Raw genomic sequence first — 16,816 nt, forward strand, 5'->3', positions numbered from 1 at the left:
AGCCGGGCTTGGGGGTTGGGACCTCCGGCTGCAGGTCCGCCTGGGCCAGTTGCGCGAGCGCAGGCTGAAGGTGCGTGGTCGCCGGCCCGACCACCGCAGTCCCCGCCGAACCCCGACCCTTCTGGCCGCCCCCACCTCACCTCGCCGCCATGCGCCTCCTCCGCCTAGCGCTGTTGCCGGCCGTGGCGCTGCTTTTTGCTGCGGCCCACCTCGCCGCTGCGTCCGATGTGCTGGAACTCACGGACGACGACTTCGAGAGTCGCGTCGGCGACACGGGCTCTGCGGGCCTCATGCTCGTCGAGTTCTTTGCCCCTTGGTGAGGCCACAATGCAGGGCTGGGGAGAGAGGGCCCGGCTGGGCAGGGGGCGAAGTCGCGGGAACGGTTGGGCCTAGGTAGCGCAGGCACCCGTCACCATTCCTGCAGCCTCGGCCGGGCCGGCAAATTTCCCACCCCTGTGCGCCGAAGCTGCCTCATAGCTGAGAAGTCAGTGCTGATCCTCTGGGAGCGAGATCCGAGGAGAACCCCAAGGCCCCTAGCATGCAGGCCACGTCCTTACCTCTGTGCTCTTGTAGCACTTCCTATTTGCAGAGGGTTTAACCCATCCCCCTCTGCCTTGATGTTGTATCTTTAGTTTCTGAGTGAGTGAGTGTTGACGTTCTCCCTTCCACAAATGAGGCATCCCAAGGCCTAGACATTGTTCACTGTGAGTAGATCTCCGGGGCCCCCGGGGTATTTCTTTTCTTCTTGCCTTACATCCCTAGGGCACGGGTTTCTAGCCAAGGTCACTCAGGGGCTGCAGAATGGTCCTAAGTGTTTTCCTGTGGCAGGCGATATTTTATCCATCAGCTGGTGTACATTTTCTACATTAAGCTGATCACTTATTAATCAGCACCAACAGTCCTCTGTCAAAAAGAAAAAGGTGAAAAGGAAGAAGCTTTCAGAATCTTTCGTAATTGTCAGTTTTAACTAGGATTTCTGAAATATGCCAGAAAATACTCCAATGAGAAAGTAACCACTGTTGTAGAAATATTCCACTTCAGAGTGACTTGACTGAATGAGGATGTGAATTCCTTAGGGTAGAGCCTTGGAAATAAAGATCTGCCTTGTGGCGAAGGGAGAGCAAAAAAGATTTCCGGTTCACTAAACTATGAGCTTTAATTGAAATCTTAGTTGTATTCAAAAGTATCTGTGAAAGTTGAATGGATAGCTTTCGCTTCTCCTAACTCATGTTTTCGCTTCTCTGAAGCTCTGCTGATTTGTGGAGGGCTACATTAGAAGTCCTTTAGTGAAAATCACCTGAATCAGAAGGGTGTGCTAATGGCAACAACTTTTGTTTTCAGCTTGTGACAGATTTTGTTTCTGGGGCACTGTTGTGGCTAATTGGCTGTACTGGTAATATATCATAGGTGGTCTTTCTACGTCTCTAGAACTCAGATATCTCTTAGAAAATACTCTTCCCAATTATATAATTATGCTGTTAACTTGGCAGGGAAGGCTGTCCCCGAAATTAGAATACATGACTTTATGGAGTTGTGTCAAAAGTGAGTAGTGCTTCTTTGACTACATGAAGTGAATTGCTGGAGAATGTAGGCAATTAGTTTAAAGCAGTTTTTATTTCCAATTGAAAGCATTCTCTCTTTAAATTGATTGGTTGATGTGCTTCTCTAAAAACTACATATCCCATCATGCATTAAGCTGACCCAAGAACTGAGCGGATCTCTGCTGTGGTGTCTGCTTTTAACTGGTTTAGAAGATAAGATCATCCTCTACCATGCCGGCAGGAAAGATAAGTTTTCTGAATGAGTCATCTGAAGTCAAGAAATCTCCTGTATTGAGAATATCTTTATTTCTTCACAGTCAACTTTATTAAATCTTCAGCTGGAAATGTCTTCAGACTGCTATGTACCTTTGTACAGATCAGGAGTGTGGTCTCACAGTAGAAAAAGTAAAATGTACTTACTTTGAGCAAGATGATTTTCTTGCTTATTTTAGGTTTTTTTTTTTCACTTTCATTTCACAAGTGAAAGTGAAAGATTTCTTTGCAGGTGGCTTTGTAGACTAATATTTCCAGTATGGAGTTAATCATCTATAAGAATGAGTATTTTAATTTCTTTGAAAGAAAATAGTACTATTTAAATGTGTGTGGTAATTTCTTAAAATTGATAATTTCTTGAAATTTGTTGTTCAGTGTTATGTTCATCTTAACACTTCCACATATGTTGTAAATTTGTGCCCTGTGCTCTAAGAGAGTGGTATAAAATAATCATATTTGATATATATTGTTCCTAGAGTGTAGAATAAGACTATGTGGATACTATAAAGTAGAATATTAACATATAAAGTAGAATATTAATATCTGTTTTTTTTTTTTTTTTTTAAAGAAAGAAAGACAGAGAAGGAAGGAAGAAAGGGAAACATCTTTATTTTATTATATTTTGTTGGTTTTTTACATGGGCTGGGGCCGGGAATCGAACCGGGGTCCTCCGGCATGGCAGGCAAGCACTCTTGCCCGCTGAGCCACCGCGGCCCGCCCTTAATATTTGTTTTTATACATGGTGATTCCTTTACCTGAAATCCTCTCCTTCAATTGATTTTTTCAACATCAAAATTTAGTTCGCAAGTTGCTCCTTTTTTTCTGTTGGCACCCAATTTTACTGTCGCCCCTGCCAGACCTGTGTTCCTATAGAGAAAGGACTAAATTGATTTTTTTTTTTAATCAGAGGTTAAAATAGCACTTGGCACATGGCAAAGATGAAGTAATGATTGTTGAGTGAATATATGTTAAGATTCATTATTAAGTGCTTTGTGTAATCATTAGGATAGATGGGATTGTTTATGTTTTGATATACTGGGGTGGATGTAAGTAGTGTGTTACCTTGATGGGTCTAACCCTAACTTCTTTCGAAGTCCATCTGAGTTTCATTCCTGACCAGTGAGTACCAGCTTCATTGGTTCTTTGCATTTGATCATGCCAACGTTTAGGGCAGTGGTTTTTGGTCCCAACCATGGGGTTTACATATACACATACTCCTGATTTCCTCCCCAGATTCCTGGAGATTCTGATTTAGTAAGCCCTAGGATGGGGCCCAGAGATATAAATACCTTTTTTTAGATTCCGTGGGTGTTTCTGATATGCATATAGGGTTGAGAACAGCTGGTCTAGTCGAATAACTATTTTATGCTTTATTTCTCCAGATGTTTTAACATAGTTGAGGTAAAATTATTAACTTAACTCTTACTAAATATTCACTGGAAATATCTCTTCTGTCCCCTCTTTATTCTCATTGCTGCCACTCTGGTCTAAGCCTTTGTTACCTGCCACATGGAATTTATTATCTCCTGTATGGCTTTATTCCTGCCTCTGCTTTTCCCCTTTTTGTCGGACCTCTACATTGCTGACTGATGTAGTCTTATTACACATATTTATTATCTCTCAATAAAAACCTTCACAGTTCTCTGAATGCATCATTCTCACTACTACCCTTTACCTTTGCTCTACTATTCCACTTATCTACAATACACTATCTCCTCCTGAAGACTTTAAACCTGAAAGACCCAGATTCAGTTCTTACTCTCTTTAAGATATGTTTTCTTCACCTTTACTGAACCATTTTTATGTTTATGGTCTCGACTGTGTAATGCAGCATGTGATTATATACTTACATCATTTTGTGGAAAACTCAGTCCCCCAACAAAATTTTGAGGTTTTTATGGGACGAAACTAATCAAAGTACATAGAAAGCAATAAATGCATGTTAAAATAATTTGAATTCTTTGGATGCCATGGGTTGTTTGACCTACTTAGGTTATCAACTATAAATGGTTTATTTTTACTTGGGGGTGAATTTTCTAGTGCATTTGCTAGATTCTGGAGTCAGTGTTATTGAATGTTCACTATACTGGGAATGTAGAAAATTCTACATTTACTGATAAGCGCTCATCTGCCCAAACAAAAGAACCATTTACTGACCTTTAAACTCATTAGGGCTATAAGAAGGGTCTTGATCCAGTGAGAATGAATTCTGACTTTTTTTAAAAAAGGCTATATTCCCCTAAACCTGGATTTTTCAAATAAATTGGTTAAGTCAACTGTAATTTGTGTATTTTGTTTACAATCCAAGTACATTAAATTTAATTCATTATGCACTGTTAAAGAATTACAGAGCATTTAGTGAATAATAACGTATTTCACATACCTAAGATGCACTGATTGTGAGAGGAACCATTATTTTATGTGTTGCTAAGAAAGAAATGCTACCATTCAAGCAGTGACATGACTGCAGGATGCGTCCCGATTTCAGATATGGTAAAATGTGAAGAAAAAAAAAGTGCAGTGTAAGGAAACCATTTATTTGCCACCAGTCTAAGAAATAAAGCCAATACAGTTGAAGCTTCTGTGTGCCCCTTTCCTACCTTATGCACCCTTCCATCCTAAATTTGCTGTTTACTATTTTGTTTTTTCCTTTTATACTTCCAGTAAATATGTATGTATTTCCAAAGCAACATGTAGTTTTATAGTCCTATTTTTATACCTCTGTTCCTTAAATAGCTTTCTAACTATTATTTTGAACAGGAATTCTGAAAACCTTGAAGAGTATAAGGTTCTTTGTTTTACACAGGTTTCTTGGGTAAAATGTTTCCAAGGTACTTATCCATCACTTAATAAATTAAAATTTGAAGCTGTTGGCTATGAAACACTTCAGCTCAAGTTTCTTTCCTGTTACCTTCTTTCTGTTTTCCAAATTCTATTTTGCTCTCTATGGGGAGGTTCCAGAGCTCCTTATCATCTCAAAGTGATCCCTCTGCAACCCATTGGCTTTTGAAAAGATGATAAACAGCTGGTGCTAGATGTACCCTGAGAAGGAGTACACTGCCCACCCACCCTGTGGGACTGTTAGGACTTTCTGGGCAGAGGAGCAGGTGTCCCTGGTAGCCCTCTGGGGAAAGTATTCTAGTTGCCATGTTTTATCTTCATCAGTTCTCATGGCCAGGGGAACTGTGTAATCTAAAATCGGGCTTGCCAGCTTAAATATATATTGTGTTGAAACTCAGCTGAGAAGAAGAAAGCCTCCAACTTGCCATTAGAGTTCCTATTTATATTAAACGAGTACCTTGTGAATCTCATTCCACTACCTCCTCAGACTGCATTTCTGGTCACAGACCAGAACAGAGAGAAAGTGTTTGGTAGTGATTCTGAAAAGGGTAATGTCATATTTGGGACCTTAGAAGGTTTCAGCCACTATAGTTTTGAGAACCACAGTGCTAATTTCCCAAGTTAAAATGTGCTTTTATTAAAAAGAAAGAAAAAGTACTTTTATTTGGGGAGTGCTACCAGGAATAGGATTATTGCTGTCTTGTCCTTCGTTTTAGATTAAAAGGGCTTTAATACTTTTTAATGTGGGGCATACTTCTATCTGTAGCTTTCTTTTAATTCATCTACACTTTTAACTCAACTACACTTTTAATTGAAAAAGTAGATTTCTACTTGTAGACTGGGTCAGTCCTGGAGAGTCAGCCTCTTAGGGATAGGAGCTTTACCTTTGAGGGCTCTGGTTTACCTTAGCAGTAATGGATGTTGTTCAGGTGATGTTTTTGCTGCTGGAAGCAGCCACTACCTTTTATTTTTTATTTATTTATTTTTTATTAATTAAAAAAAATTAACTAACACAACATTTAGAAATCATTCCATTCTACATATGCAATCAGTAATTCTTAATATCATCACATAGATGTATGATCATCATTTCTTAGTACATTTGCATCGATTTAGAAAAAGAAATAGTAAGATAATAGAAAAAGAAATAAAATGATAATACAGAGAAAAAAATAAAAATAAAAATACAAAAAATATATATAAAAAACAGAACAAACAAACAAAAAAACTATAGCTCAGACGCAGCTTCATTCAGTGTTTTAACATAATTACATTGCAGTTAGATAGTATTGTGCTGTCCGTTTTTGAGTTTTTGTATCTAGTCCTGTTGCACAGTCTGTATCCCTTCAGCTCCAATTACCCATTATCTTACCCTATTTCTAACTCCTGATGGTCTCTGTTAGCAATGACATATTCCAAGTTTATTCTCTAATGTCGGTTCACATCAGTGGGACCATACACTATTTGTCCTTTAGTTTTTGGCTAGTCTCACTCAGCATAATGTTCTCTAGGTCCATCCATGTTATTACATGCTTCATAAGTTTATTCTGTCTTAAAGCTGCATAATATTCCATCGTATGTATGTACCACAGTTTGTTTAGCCACTAGTCTGTTGATGGACATTTTGGCTGTTTCCATCTCTTTGCAATTGTAAATAACGCTGCTGTAAACATTGGTGTGCAAATGTCCGTTTGTGTCTTTGCCCTTAAGTCCTTTGAGTAGATACCTAGCAATGGTATTGCTGGGTCATATGGCAGTTCTATATTCAGTTTTTTGAGGAGCCGCCAAACTGCCTTCCACAGTGGTTGCACCATTTGACATTCCCACCAACAGTGGATAAGTGTGCCTCTTTCTCCGCATCCTCTCCAGCACTTGTCATTTTCTGTTTTGTTGATAATGGCCATTCTGGTGGGTGTGAGATGATATCTCATTGTGGTTTTGATTTGCATTTCTCTAATGGCCAGGGACATTGAGCATCTCTTCGTGTGCCTTTTGGCCAGCCACTACTTTTAAAGTAGTAGAATAGTTGAAGATTCTTCTTAGAGAAACAGAGTTATTAGTGAACTTGGAAGATTTTACTGAATGTTTGGCTTTTCAAATTTTATATATAGGTGTGGACACTGCAAGAGGCTTGCCCCTGAATATGAAGCTGCAGCTACCAGATTAAAAGGAATAGTCCCATTAGCAAAGGTGAGTATAGTTGGATTCTTTGTTAAAGGAAATGAGTTGTGTTTTAAACAGTAGCTTATAAAACTAATATTCATTTTCTCTACTGTGGTAGAAGGTAGAACCGGTTTCTGGGTACATTCATAATTGTTCTATTTGTGGTTTCAAAAGATTGAAAGTGGTGAAACTAAGGGAATTGTTGGCATAAGAAAGAAGTAAACTATGTGATAAATAAGAATTAAAGAGCAAATATGGAAATAGAAGTACAACAATAAAGGTGAGAGGAAAGTTGTCATTGAGTAAACAGTTTCTCTAAACTGTCGTATTATATTTACAGTCATGATTTAATTCCTGCCTTGTGTAATTATAGACAAATTATTTTTCTGAACCTCAGTTTACCCATCTAACATAGGGATCATACCTTAATCGTGTGAAGATAAAATGAGATAATATATGCAAAGCTCCTGTAGTACTGCTTAGTTCAGAGTAAATGGCTCAATAAATGGATATTGTTTTTCCTTCTTCTTAATGGGTCTCACTAGCTGTATTATGCTATTCTTTAGCCCAGATTCAAACTAGCTCGGGTTGTATGTATGAGTACTGGTGCTTTTGCTAATAATTGTAGATAATTTGTCAAATCAAATTATTCCCCAGCCACCTAAGGATACACTCATCCATGCATCCTCTTGATACTTGTCATTATCAAAGTAAGCTCTGTTAGTAATTTAAGTAATTTATTCCTCGCAAATATTGATGCAGAAAAAAAGATTGAGACCACTGCTTTAGTTAGAATTTAAATAGTCATTTGTGCATTAAAAAAAATTTTTTTCTTAAACTTTTTTTCTTGTTGTTTTTTGTTTTTGTGGTTTTTTTTTTTTTTTTTTTTAATTACATGGTCAGGCACCAGAAAACGAACCCAAGTCTCCAGCATGGCAGGCGAAAACTCTGCCACTGAGCCACCATTGCCTGCCCTAAAAACATTTTTTATTGCTAAATATAACATATATACAAACAAAAGAAAGAAAAAGCAATGTATTTCAAACTGTGCTTCAACAAATAGTTACAGAATAGATTTCAGAGTTTGTTATGGGGTAACATTCCACTGTTTCAAATTTTTCCTTCTAGCTGCTTCAAAACACTGGAAGCTAGAAGAAAAACTGTTTTTTCTTTTTTGTGAGAAATAATATATAAACAAAAAAGCAATAAATTTCAGAGCATATAGCAATAATTAGTTGTAGAATGGATTTCCGAGTTTGGTATGGGTTACAGTTCCACAATTTTAGTTTTTTCCCTCTAGCTGCTCTAAGATACTGGAGACTAAAAAAAGAAATATCAGTATATTGATTCAGCAACCATACTCGTTTGTTAAAACCTACGTTCTCTGTATAACTCCGCCATCACCTTTGATCTTCCTCCCACTCTTTAGGGGTATTTGGGCTATGCCCGTTCTAACTTTTTTATGTTGAAAGGGGCTGTTGATAATATGGGATAGGGGGATGGAACTAGTTGATGTTCTGGAGAGGCTGGCTGCATTTCAGGACTTATCTGGTCCAGGGACCCATCTGGAGGATGTAGGTTTCTGGAAACTTACCCTAGTGAATGGAACCTTTGTAGAATCTTATATAATGCCCTAGGTGTTCTTTAGGATTGGCTGGAATGGTTTTGATTGGGTTTTGGCAAGTTATGATAGGTAGCAATGTCTAACTGAAGCTTGCATAAGAGTGACATCCAGAGTAGCCTCTCAACTCCATTTGAACTCTCTCAGCCACTGATAGCTTATTTGTTACATTCTTTCCTCCCCTTTTAGTCAGGATGGCATTGTTGATCTCATGGTGCCAGGGCCAGACTCATCCCTGGGAATCACCTGCCACGCCACCAGGGAGACTTTCATTCTTGGATGTCATGTGCCATGTAGCAGGGAGGGCAGTGATTTCACTTGCAGAGTTGGGCTTAGCATGAGAGAGGCCACATCTGAGCAACAAAAGAGATTCTTCAGAAGTAACTCTTAGGCATACCTGTGGGTAGGCTAAGCTTCTCCACTACATTTAAGCTTCACAGGATCAAGGGCTTGGTCTGTAGATTTGGGTGTCCCTGATGTTTGACGCAGTATCAGGGGTTTCCCTGGTGGTAAACTTTAATAGTTCGAATTTTTTTTTTTCTTATCTCTCAAGGGACTTTGCCAGTACTTTTTGATTATCAGCTTAATATACTCTGAGATGTATCCAGGCATTACACTAAGCTATACTGGATTAAAGATCCTTATTCTTATTCTGGGCGCCCTGGGTTTGGATGTATGAGGTATTTTATATAAATATTTTAAAGAATTCCTTAAGCAGCTCTGATGGAGCTGGCTCAGCACCATATCACATTTCAGATTAGTCTTCTATAGTGTGTATGCCAGGGATTGCTCTGTCCTCTTATGCTTTGACCAAAATATTGATTTTGACCAAAATACTAATTTTGATCAAAATATTAATTTTGTGAATACAGGAAGAGCTTGCAGCAGGCATTTGGATGACTAAAATGGTTTTGGTTTTAATCTTTAGGTAGATTGTACTGCCAACACAAATACCTGTAATAAGTATGGGGTCAGTGGATATCCAACTCTGAAGATATTTAGAGATGGTGAAGAAGCGGGTGCTTATGATGGGCCTAGGACCGCAGGTAAGGATCCTGGATTGCATTCTGGAAACAGAATTTGTGTACCTCATTCTTTATAGCAGGAACATAGTATATTTTTCTAGGCTACATACTTTTAGTCTTAAAAATTTCCCTTCTAAAATGTCTGTTCAGTAGCTTACAAATTATTTCTCTGAACAAACAGCATATGTAGGTAATAGAAAAATATTGACTTGAGTTATATGGCTAGCTAGGCACTTACTCATTTTATAAATGCGTGAGTATCTATACTATGCCAGATATTTCTAGTCAGGGATTATTTTGTTCATATACTCTTTTTTTTTTAAGGGTGTATTTATTTATTTTAAATATTTTTATTGAGAAATATCCACACATATATTCTTCTAGGAATATGCCGTTTGCATTCCTGCTTAAGCTGGCTACTTAGCACTCCCATTACACTTTTCTTTCACAGAATTTTAAAGTTATTTAAAATTTATATTGTGATATAGTAATAACAGTGACCTTGAAGACTAAATAATTCATATGTAATTTTAATTACTCTACTGTTAGAACGCTTTCTTTAGGAGAAATTGAAGAAAACATTAAAAGGAAGGAAAAAATCCACCTATAAATGGAGAAAGAAGAAGCTATCTTAGAAAGGCAGAATAGGTCCAGTCATGTTGAAAGAGTTAAACAGTATCATATGGAGGTATAGCACTGCCTTTGGCCTGTGAGCATTTTGAGCCTATTAATGGTTTCAGAGGAAGGTGGAGTAATGGTTTGTCAACTGGGTTTAAGAGATAAAAAGTTTTTTAAGTTTAGAATGTTTTAGATGGTGAAAAGTGCCAGAGAGAAAAAACAGAGGAGGTAAGAGAGTGTGTCAGATCTGTTTCTCCTGCAAACAGATTTCAGTTTACAGTGGAATGAATGGCCAAGGAAGGCCTCATTGAGAAAATGGATCTGAGTAAAGACCTCAAGGAGGTGAAGGAGGGAGCCAGGTGAATATCTAGAGAAAGAGTGTGTGTTCTAGGCAGACAGAATAACATGCACAGAGGCATTATTTAATTTGTACTGTTTTAAACATTAATACATTGCTGGTAAGGATGGGAGTAGGTACAATTTCTTTGAAAGGCACTTTAACAGTTATGAATGTACATACCTTTTGACCCAGTGAATCCACTTCTAGGAATTTACACTACAGATACACTCTTGGCATGTGCAAAATGACATTAATACAAAATTCTTTATTGCAGCATTATTTGTAACAGTAAAAAATTGGAAACAAATGTCCATCAGTAATGGTTGGTTAAATAAATTATGGTACATCTGTACAATGAAACACTGTCACTATAAAAAAGATTGAGGTAGCTCTTTCAAGTTTATCAAAACACAGAACAGTGTCTTTATGCTGCCATTTGAGGGTTAAAGAAAAAAACAGTTGCTTGTTTATGCATAAAATGTCTGAAAAACTATACAAGAAATTGAAATCTTATCCTGTGGGATGGAAACTGAGTGACGAGTGACTAGGGACAAGGTGGAAAGAAGAATTCATTGTATGACGTTTTGAATTTTGAATCATGAATAGTTACTTTCTCAGAAAAATTATAAATAATTTGTATTGCTGTAAAACTTTCATCTTATCTTCCAAGATGGAATTGTTAGCCATTTGAAGAAGCAAGCAGGACCAGCTTCAGTTCCTCTCAAGAATGAGGATGAATTTGAGAAGTTCATTAGTGATAAAGACCCCTCAGTTGTGGGTAAGTAGCAAATATTTGATTGGGCCACAAAATCATTGAATTGGCTTCAAAAACCCTCTATGACTGGGAAAACAACGAGAACAGTTTAGGAAACCTTGGGGCAATTGAAAAGATAACTCACAGAATTAGGTCAGCAATAGGATAAAATGGAAAAAACTAGTGTTTTATTTGAGTTTAATTTCAGTTAAAGGATTAGAATAGAAATATCTTCAGAATTTTCTGTCACACTGAGATTTAACTCATAATACGATAGTTATGACTAAAAGGATATTAAGATAAGTATACAAGTAAAAAAAGTAAGATCATATTACTAGGATTTGTGTTATATTTTTACAGCAATCATTGCTTTCTCAATTATTGCAATATCTCATTTTATTCTTAAAATTGAACCAATCAGACACATTTTACATCCTGATCGATTTTCTTTTGCTTTATTTTTAATATGATATATGTACATTTGGCTAAATATAAAATATGTACATTATTCTATAAGCCATGTTCGTACATCTGTTAACTTCCTCTTGGAAAGTTGCTATAATAAAACTGTCTGGCAGTATAAGATGATTTATCATTTAAATAGATTAAAAACCACTTATCATCTGGATTTTACTGATTCTGTGTATTTTACGAGTCATTAGCAGTAAGCAGGCATTTCTTTTTTATTTAATTTTTTTTTTGCATGGGCAGGCATTGCGAAGGCAGGCATTTTCTTAAACAGTTAGGTTTTAGTTATTTTTTTTGTATTGTGAGATTCTAAAGACAAGTAAGACATGGAAAGAAAAAATAGGGTAAAATGTTTTATGGTTTATAATGTATTTTGTCATATTGTCTTATTTAATCCTTCTGACACCCCAATATAGTCCCTGAAACTCTAAAGTGGTTAAGCAATTTACCCAGATTTATGAGGTTATGGGAAAGTAGAACTAGGACTTGAACGCTGACAGATCCTTTCCCTTGGGGCCCTCAGAAATATTTGAGAATAAAGGAAGAATTCCCATCCTAAATATTTTGTCAAAGATCCTAAGTAATCATGTCAAGGAGACCCAGTCTTCCTACTTATCTTTCTTTGCCTGTTCATAACAGAATGAAGGCATTGAAAAATAGAAAAATTTTAAAGTTTTGAATATGTCTCAGCACTTATTGCTTCTTCCTTATGTTTGACATTTTGTATAGGATTTTTCAAGGATTTATTCAGTGAAGCTCACTCTGAGTTCCTAAAAGCAGCCAGCAACTTGAGGGATAATTACCGATTTGCACACACCAATGTGGAGTCTCTGGTGAAGAAGTATGATGATAATGGAGAGTAAGTGACTCAGTTGAATATACTCTTTTTTTAAAAAAATATTTTTATTGTAAACAACAAAGATACAAACATTCTTGACATACAGTCATTCTTAACATGGTAACAATCAGTGACTCAAAATATAATCACATAGTTGTATATTCATCACCATGATAATTTTTTTGAACATTTGCATCTCTCCAGCAAGAGAAAGAAAAGAGAAAAAAGAAGAAACTCATACATTCCATACCCCTTACCCCTTCCTCTCATTGACCACTAGTATTTCAATCTACTCAATTTATTTTAACCTTTGTTCCCCCTATTATTTATTTATCTATATTTTACATCTGTCCAAACTGTAGAAAAAAGGAGCATCAGACACAAGGTTTTCACAATCACACGGCCACATTTCAAAAGCTGTATTTGAATATACTCTTAAATCAAGTGCTTTTGTTGTGTGGACTAGTGGTTTTATGTCTAGTTTTCCCAGAAGTTTTCTTCAGCATTTAACAGGGATTAAGCTAAAGTGTTAGAAACTACCACTGCCTTTAGGGATATGTTCTAGTTTGCTAGCTGCTGGAATGCAATATACCAGAAATGGAATGGCTTTTAAAATGGAGAATTTAATGAGTTGCAAGTTTACAGATCTAAGGCCGAGAAAATGTCCCAATTAAAACAAGTCTATAGAAATGTCCAATCAAAGGCATCCAGGGAAAGATACCTTGGTTCAAGAAGGCTGATGAAGTTCAGGGTCTCTCTCTCAAGTGAGATGGCACATGGCGAACACAGTCAGGGCTTCTCTCTCATCAGGAAAGGCACATGGGAACACGGCGTCATCTGCTAGCTTCTTCTCTTGGCTTCCTGTTTCATGAAGCTCCCCAGGAGGTGTTTTCCTTCTTCATCTCCAAAGGTCGCTGGCTGGTGGACTCTCTGCTTCGTGGTGCTGCAGCATTCTCTGCTCTCTCTGAATCTCTCTCTCCAAAATGTTTCCTCTTTTATTGGACTTCAGAAACTAATCAAGACCCACTCAAATGGGTGGAGACATGTCATCCCCTAATCCAGTTTAACAACCATTCTTGACTAAATCACATCAACCAGGGAGGTGATCTCATTACAGTTTCAAACATACAGTATTGAATAGAGATTATTCTACCTTTATGAAATGGGATTTATATTAAAACATGGCTTTTCTTAGGGGGCATGCTTTCTTTCAAACCAGCACAGGATATCTGGTTGGGGAAGGTAGTTTATATGTGAATATATGTAAAAATGTAAGTGTAAATGATGTAGGTGTTATGATAGAAGTATATATAGGATGTGTTGGGAGTACAAAGGAGAGAGTGATGATTTTTTCTTTTTCTGGGGTAGAAACTGGTATCAGAAATAGCTTCACAGAGGAGAGGTGACTTTTGGGGTGAGTCTTAAAAGATGAAATTTTCCAGGCAAGTGAGGCAGTTGGGATAAAAATTATTCCAGATAGAGAGCAGCAGGAATGAAAGACCACAGATATGAAATAGCTTATGCATGTTGGGACCCATAGTGTTCTTGGAATTTGTAAAGGGACCATATGAAAGGTATGGTCAGAGAGATAAGCAGAGATTGAGTTATACAAGATCTTAAGTGCCATACAGAAGAGTTTAGATTTCATTTTTTAGACATTTGAGAGCCATGTAAAGACTTTGAGCTGAACAATAATGTGACTAATTTTTGTTTCAGAAAAAAAGTAATTGGCACTTATGTGGTAGTAGTTTGAAAGGAGGCAGTCAGGAGAGTCTAAATTAAGGCAGTATTGGTGGGAATGGAGAGGGGTGAGTATAAAAAGTAAACAGCAAGATTTGGTCTTTTTTGTGTATAAAAGGGAAGATGTAGGGTAAGTCTAGGTTTCTAAAGACTTCGATGATGGGTCAGTGGTTGTCATTATCAAGTTGGAGAGTGGATGAAGAGAAAAATTTTGGGAAGATGATGAGTTCTGTTTTGGACCCAGTGAATTTGAAAGTTTGAGAGATATCTAGGCAGTGATGGACCATTGGATAATTGAGACTGGAATTCAGGAAATGTTCTGGACTTGATATAAAGGTTTATAAATGATTATTAAAACCAATGAATTAGATGACATCATTCAGGTTGAGCATATAAAGTAAAAAGAAAAGTGTGCCAAGGAAAGTCTGGCTGCAGAGTTGGTAGGTTTGACCACTAGGCTCTACTGCTTCTTAGATTGGGGGACACCAAGTCTGTAAATACCTCACATGGATATGAAGCTACTTTGGGCTTAAGCAAGTATACCACATACCAACCCATTTAGCCTTGTTAATTGTGGCTACCTCTTAATGTTTGCCATCTAAACTGATCTACTAGTCTCAGATAAAAGGTATTATTTAGACCTTATGTGAAGGAGTTCCATATATACACCAAGGCCAGATCATCATTAAAGATCACATTTGAAACTGCATTTCTGTTTTTGAGAAATAACCTGCTCTGAGATTGGTAATTGTGCTTAAAAAAACAGAGTTTTAGCCATATTCACACTCTTGCTTGCCCAGCATGTTTGTATTAAGTTCTTTTTACTATGTAGTCTCTCTGTGTTCTATAAAAATGCCTTTTTTTTTGTATGCTGTATGGTGAAGAGTCACATTTCATTTTTTTCCATGTGAATATTTCCTTATTGCAGCACCATTTGTTGAATTTTTGTTTGTTTGCTTTTGGGAAGTGCATGGGCTGGGAATCGAACTGGGTCTCCCACATGGCGGGGGGAATCCACTCAACTACCCTTGCATCCCCAGTGCCTGTTTTAATTGACATAAAGTCAGTGGCTAATATTAAAAGAGTATGAGAAGGGATGTAAGGACTTAAGGGTGCTAAGACCTAGCCAAAAAAGCAAGTGATGAAATTGTAAGTGAATGTAAATGTGGGAGGGCAAATTAATAACGGGAAACTACAGGCAAGATATTGGTAGTTAGAATAGAGATATTTTCTGGGAAAGCTGGTACCATATATAAACCTGTGACTCAGAATAAAGCTCTGCTTTATTTTATTGTACATATTAGGCTTTGGAGAAAATTCTGTCCTTAAAAAGAAGGGATTCAGTTTGTTACAGTTTTTAAGGTTTGAGAATTAAACATCTACCTTTTGTGCTGATGAAAAAGCTGAAGTATAGAAGGATTAAATTAATATTTGGCCCAAAGTTAATATTAGTGGTAAATCTAGGTTTAGAACCAAGGTCTCTGTAACTCTCCAACCCAAGGCTTATTTAAGCCCTCATACCCACCCCCCACTTGAGATTGAAATTAGCAAATTAGTGTTAATGAGGAGATCATGTTTCTAAAACTGTGGTCCCAGAGAAGTCCTTACATATTTAGATGGTGATAGTTAAAAGTTGCAGGGAAAGTAGATAGTCTGAGCTTTGAATAATGATGGAGGGCAGTTCTGCAATCTGTTTACTAAGACCTTTCTTTAAAGGGGAATCACCTTGTTTCGTCCTTCACATCTGATTAACAAGTTTGAGGACAAGATAGTGGCATACAAAGAACAGAAAATGACAAGTGGCAAGATTAAAAAATTTATCCAGGAAAACATGTGAGTACCTCTTTATACCTTATTTGGGATTTCTTGGGTTCATTTTAATTTGTTTACCTCAGTTATTAGGTAGACCCTTGAGGCCTCATTCAAGGGATTTTAACAATAATAGTTTAAGTTTTAAAGAAGTAGTGCGTGTAGTTCCTAGATCTCCTATTGTGGTCCTGTAAGGTATATTATTCAGTACTTATCCTAAATGTTGAAAATTTCTTTCTTTTATAAGTGTTATCAGTTACTTTGTGATAATCACATCATGTAGCTATAAACCTGCCAAATTCGATATTGAATTGTTTCATTTCAGTTTTGGTATCTGCCCTCACATGACAGAAGATAATAAAGATATGATACAGGGCAAGGATTTACTTGTGGCTTACTATGATGTGGACTATGAAAAAAATACTAAAGGTTCCAACTACTGGAGAAACAGGTAAATAGTCCCTTCTAACCATGTGTGATGTAAGAGCAGATTGAAATGGGAACATTGTGGAAGCCACAAAGACAAATAACATAAACTATTTCCGAAATTATTGGGCATATCTACCATAGCTGTTCTTTTACCTTGTAACACAGTCTTACTTCTAACCTCCCAGTAAAAGATGTGTATGTAATGTAATGTGTCTTTAAAACACTGCTTACTTCCCCCACTGAGCTTCTCGATGCATTTAATATGGTAAGATTCAGTGGAAATGGACTAATTGGCAGTGAAGTTCAGTAAGACATTGGAGTACACCATAATCCTGTATGAATGTACAAGAAAACAA

The 16,816-nt window shown here is 37.1% G+C and overlaps 1 protein-coding gene across 1 annotated transcript in view; it reads left to right on the forward strand.

The window, feature by feature from the left end:
- Positions 1-16,816, forward strand: part of PDIA3 (protein disulfide isomerase family A member 3) — a 20,781-nt gene continuing 3,965 nt past the window's right edge. Inside the window, exons 1-7 of the mRNA XM_077127700.1 lie at positions 1-316; positions 6,767-6,845; positions 9,368-9,485; positions 11,093-11,200; positions 12,374-12,503; positions 15,939-16,055; positions 16,357-16,482. Of these exons, the coding sequence (XP_076983815.1) occupies positions 150-316; positions 6,767-6,845; positions 9,368-9,485; positions 11,093-11,200; positions 12,374-12,503; positions 15,939-16,055; positions 16,357-16,482 (845 nt within the window). The 5' untranslated portion in view covers positions 1-149. The remainder of the gene's footprint in view (positions 317-6,766; positions 6,846-9,367; positions 9,486-11,092; positions 11,201-12,373; positions 12,504-15,938; positions 16,056-16,356; positions 16,483-16,816) is intronic.

The sequence above is a fragment of the Tamandua tetradactyla genome, chromosome 14 (genome assembly GCF_023851605.1).
Source record: "Tamandua tetradactyla isolate mTamTet1 chromosome 14, mTamTet1.pri, whole genome shotgun sequence".
In the NCBI taxonomy this organism is placed as follows: domain Eukaryota; kingdom Metazoa; phylum Chordata; class Mammalia; order Pilosa; family Myrmecophagidae; genus Tamandua; species Tamandua tetradactyla.